Raw genomic sequence first — 4,303 nt, forward strand, 5'->3', positions numbered from 1 at the left:
GTTCCTCGTGCACCCTTCTCGTTTCCTTTCTTCAATTCCCTTCAGCGCCCTCTCGTTTCCTCGCTAGCTTCTCGTCAAGAAACTCCGTCCCCGGTGGACCGTCGTAATTTCTCCTATTCACTAAGCCGAGAAAAAGTTCGTACCGGCCAGTAACCGACGCGCCGTGTTTCGCCGCCGTGGTGCGTTGCGGGGGCGATCCGCAGCCGCACGAGCGCATGCCGCCCCCTCCCGCTCCGCCGCTTCCCATCGAGCTGGTCGCGAGCGACCGGTATCGTTTGGTCATCACGCGGACCCGCTTCAACGCCGATGAGGTGCAGCTGCAAGAGGCACTTTTCTCCGGCCCGGCTGGCGAGCCGCTTAGGATCGCCAGCTGCACCAACCCGGGAGGTCTGCAGCCGATCGACGCGAGCGGCGCCATAATTCAGACGGCTGAGCGCCTGATCGACGGCGATCGCAGCAACACGCTCGGAGCGCCCAATTTTGCCTCGTGCGGCCATCAAACAGGCGCGTTGCCTCCCATCTCCGCACTTCCCATCTACCCCCACACTGCCACTGCCGGGGACGCGCAGATGCGACTCCCGGGCCCGCTCACCTCACCCGAGCCCGGCCGACCAGGCACAGCCCGACGAGAACCCGCCGGGAAGGAGCTGGCCGAGCCATCGCCGGCCTCCCTGCCGGCTCATGACCGCTCAAAAGGTCGCTCACCCGCCCGTCGCTTGCCGCCCCTCTCCCAGCCTTTGCCGGCGCTTTTGCACGAACCTAGGGCTCCCTCCTGTAGGCAGGCCGTCCCGCGCAGGCGGGAAGAGGCGTGCCGAGCCATCGACGACGTCCCGGCGAGCTCATGGGCGCTCAAAAGGTCGCGGACCCGCCCGTCGCTTGCCGCCCCTCTCCCAGCCGTTGCCGGCGACGGGGTCACGAACCTAGTGCTCAGTTCCGTCTTCCTCCCCCTCGCTCCTGTAGGTAGGCCGCCCCGCGCTGGCGGGAAGAGGCGCGCCGAGCCATCGGTGACGTCCTGGCGAGCTCATGTCCCCCCAAAAGGTCGCACCCGCCCGTGGCTCCGCCGTCGGCTCCGCCGCGAGCGGCGACGGTGAGGCCGCCGGTGCTCGCCTATACCGGCTAGTGTGGAGCTCTCAGTGTGGTTGCGTGTTTTACTAGTGATGCTGCACTAGGCGGCCCGTTTTTAGCAAAAACCAGATACAACATCGCGTGTGGTCGTCGAAAAACCGCATGTTCGCCCGTCTGGGACCTCTTCGTACGGCTCCAAAAACTGCTCCTTAACGACGGCTACGCGGCCCGGCGGTCGATCTGCGCCTTCTCAGTGGTGGAGGGGATGTGGGCGGTACGTGCGTACCGCGTGGTGTTGCGACGGTTTGACGAGTGCGACTCCCAGCGTCGACTTTTCGACCCCACGGAGCCTCTGCTGCTCCGGGGGGGGGGGTCTGCAGACCACCCGGCCGAACTTCAGAGTCGCGGTGCTCCTCAAATACCGCTCAAACGCCCACGATGTTGTGCAGGGGACATATGCTGATGATCCTGGCCCGATTGGTTCGCTCAGAAAGCTTCTGGGCGGTCGTTAAGGTTCGCTCCCCGCACACCGGCCCGGAGTTTGGGTACCCTAGAATGGGGAACAGGAAGGTCTCCTCGTGCAGGAGCCGCTGATGCGCGTACATGACAAACCAGCCGGCGGCAGTGGAGACGGTCGACGCGACGACGACGAGGCCGATGCCAGCCTCGAAGGCGGCGCCGAGCGAGATGGTCGGGCCGCTAGAAGGCCCGCGCGCAGGGGGGTGGGACATTGAGACCGAGCGCCAGGCGCGTGCATATCGAACTCACGAACTGCAAACTGTACTCCACACGATACTCTGCACAGATGAAATAAAAGAACCCTGCGCCAAGCTAGTGCTCCTGCACAAAGATCGCACGGGCGGGAAGCCTCGAGTCGAGAGATGGCGCTAGCGCGCAGCTCTGCCTCGCCGCGCCGCTGACCAGACGGCGACGGAGAGGTGCCTCGAGACGAGAGGCGGCGGCGGCGCGACGGGGTTGGTAGGGGGGGGGAGGGCGAGGGGTGGAGGTGGAGGACGGTGGGGGCGAGGGGCGGCGAAGGAGAGGGTGGTGGCAAAGGGGTGGGCGAGGTGGAGGGCGGGGGGGCGGCATGGGAGAGATGGAGGGCGGCGGAGGCGTGGGCGAGATGGAAGGCGGCGGAGGCGTGAGCGGCGGCGGAGGCGCGGGCGAGGTGGAGGGCGGCGGCGGCGTGAGCGAGGTGGAGGGCGGCGGCGGCGTGAGCAGCGGTGGCGGCGGTGTGGAGGGGGTGGAGGGCGGCGGCGGCGTGGGCGGTACGGCGGCACGGCGGTAACGGACGGCAGGGGGGGCGGCGGGCTAAACGGCAAGGGCGGCACGGCACGGAGGAAGGAGCGGCACGGCAGGGAGGAGCAAGGACGGCGCGGTAACGGCAGGATCACGGATAGGCGTGGGACGGATAGGAGCGAGCGAGCGGCTAGGTGGCGGGAAGGCGAGGCGAGGGCGGCGGCGGGTGGATCACGAGGAGGAAGAAGGTCTGGCGCGAGCGGGGGAGCGAACGGCGAGCGAGCGGCTAGGCGGCGGGGGTGAGGGTGGCGGCGGTGGATCACGAGGAAGTAGAAGGTCGAGCGCGAACGTGCGAGCGAGCGGCGAGCGAGCGGCTAGGCGGCGGGAGGGCGGGGCGAGGGTGGCGGCGGTGGATCACGAGGAAGTAGGAGGTCGAGCGCAAGCGAGCGAGCGAACGGCGAGATGGATCACGAGGAAGTAGAAAGTCGGGAGCGGGCGAGCGAACGGCGAACGGCGAGCGAGAGTGGAAGAAGAAAAAAGAAAATGCGGCAAACTCCACCCGAGCTCACGGCGTGCAGCAGTGCCTGCGAGGGAGGGCAGAAATTAGTGAGGGAGCCAGAGACAGCCAAGAGAGATGTTTTTGTGTGAGAGCCGTGAGTGCACGCAATCTGCACATGCACTGCACAGGAGACCCGACTTACCTCGCGGATGTTTTCTTGTTCGCCTGCAAGTGCGGTGCAGAGCGCTTCTAACACCCCGACTCCGGCCTCGCCTCGTTGCCGACACCCGATGCCTAGCTCGGGTGCCAATGTCGACGTGATGGCGCTCAACCTCACCGGGACAGCCAGCCTAGCCGAAGAGCTCGACAGTGCGCCTCCCGCCCGCCACCGCGCCAGCCGGCCGCCTGCTGCCGCCGCTGAGAGCGCCCGCCCCCCGTCGGCGCGCAGAGAAGCTGATGGTGGTGCTGCGGGACGGCCGCAAGATCATCGGCACGTTGCGCACCTTTGACCAGTTCTCGAACGTCGTTCTGGAGCACGCGCTCGAGCGTGTCATCGTCGGCAAGCGGTTTGCAGATGTGCCGCTGGGGCTGTACGTCATCCGCGGCGAGAACGTCGTGCTGCTGGGGCAGATTGTGCGCGCGCCCGCCCCCTCAACACGCCGCGCGCGCGCAGCCAGCGCGAGCGCGTGCGCCACGACCGCCGACGCGTCAGCGCCTGCCACGCTCTTCCTAGACACGCTCCCTCGCCGGCCGCCGCAGGACGACGACAAGGAGCGCGAGACGACAGAGGGGCTGCTGGAGCGGGTGGGGGTGGACGAGATCCTTGAGCTCAAGCAGGAGCGCGAGGAGGACGACCGGCTCAGGGCGGGCGTCTCGCGCGCGTTGCGCAAGCCTACGGAATGGGATGACTAAACCTTACTTAACCTTGGGGCGGGGGGTTGGATGGATGCGCCATCGGCTGATTGCCTTGTCGCGCGCCGCTTGGAGCGGTGGGCGCGCAAAGTATCGATGTACAGTGATCCACTTCACTCGCGATGGCGTATTTTGTGTGAGTCGCGGTGACGATAATGCATAATCAGCAAAATAACCAATATATGCAATATCTCCAAAAGCAAATAAACTGCGCGTCTCTCTGGACTCTGCTCGCGCGTCTCTCCGAACACCGAAGGTCCCCCCGCGCGGGCGGGAGGGGGCACACAGTTTTATCTTTGTGTGGTGAACTGGGACTCCCACAGCCCCGTATTTTGAGAGACATGATCTGACATCGATGCTTCAAATCAAGTGCCAGTGCGAGCCAGTCCCGTGCCCAGCGGTTGTGCGATGGAGCTTTGTTGTAAAATTCTCAAATCAAATCTTCACTACCGTCCCCGGCTACGTACACTCGGTGCACTCGTCGCATCCGTTCCATTTGCACTTTGCTGGCCAGCTGTATGTCTGGCCGGCGCAGAAGGGCTTGCACCGGGCCGGAGCGGCGGCAGAACACTCGCTGCACGCCCCGCA

General features: G+C 65.9%; 1 protein-coding gene across 1 annotated transcript; it reads left to right on the plus strand.

Annotated features, from left to right (window-relative positions):
* Nucleotides 1-3,055: 3,055 nt before the first annotated feature.
* EMIHUDRAFT_443046 (hypothetical protein) lies at nt 3,056-3,874 on the plus strand. Its single transcript, XM_005780484.1, has 3 exons — nt 3,056-3,172; nt 3,252-3,436; nt 3,563-3,874. Exons 1-3 carry the CDS (start codon nt 3,094-3,096, stop codon nt 3,713-3,715), a joined length of 417 nt encoding a protein of 138 aa, XP_005780541.1. The 5' UTR covers nt 3,056-3,093; the 3' UTR covers nt 3,716-3,874.
* The last annotated feature ends 429 nt before the right edge of the window (nt 3,875-4,303 follow it).

Source organism: Emiliania huxleyi (assembly GCF_000372725.1).
Source record: "Emiliania huxleyi CCMP1516 chromosome Unknown EMIHUscaffold_214, whole genome shotgun sequence".
NCBI lineage: Eukaryota > Haptophyta > Isochrysidales > Noelaerhabdaceae > Emiliania > Emiliania huxleyi.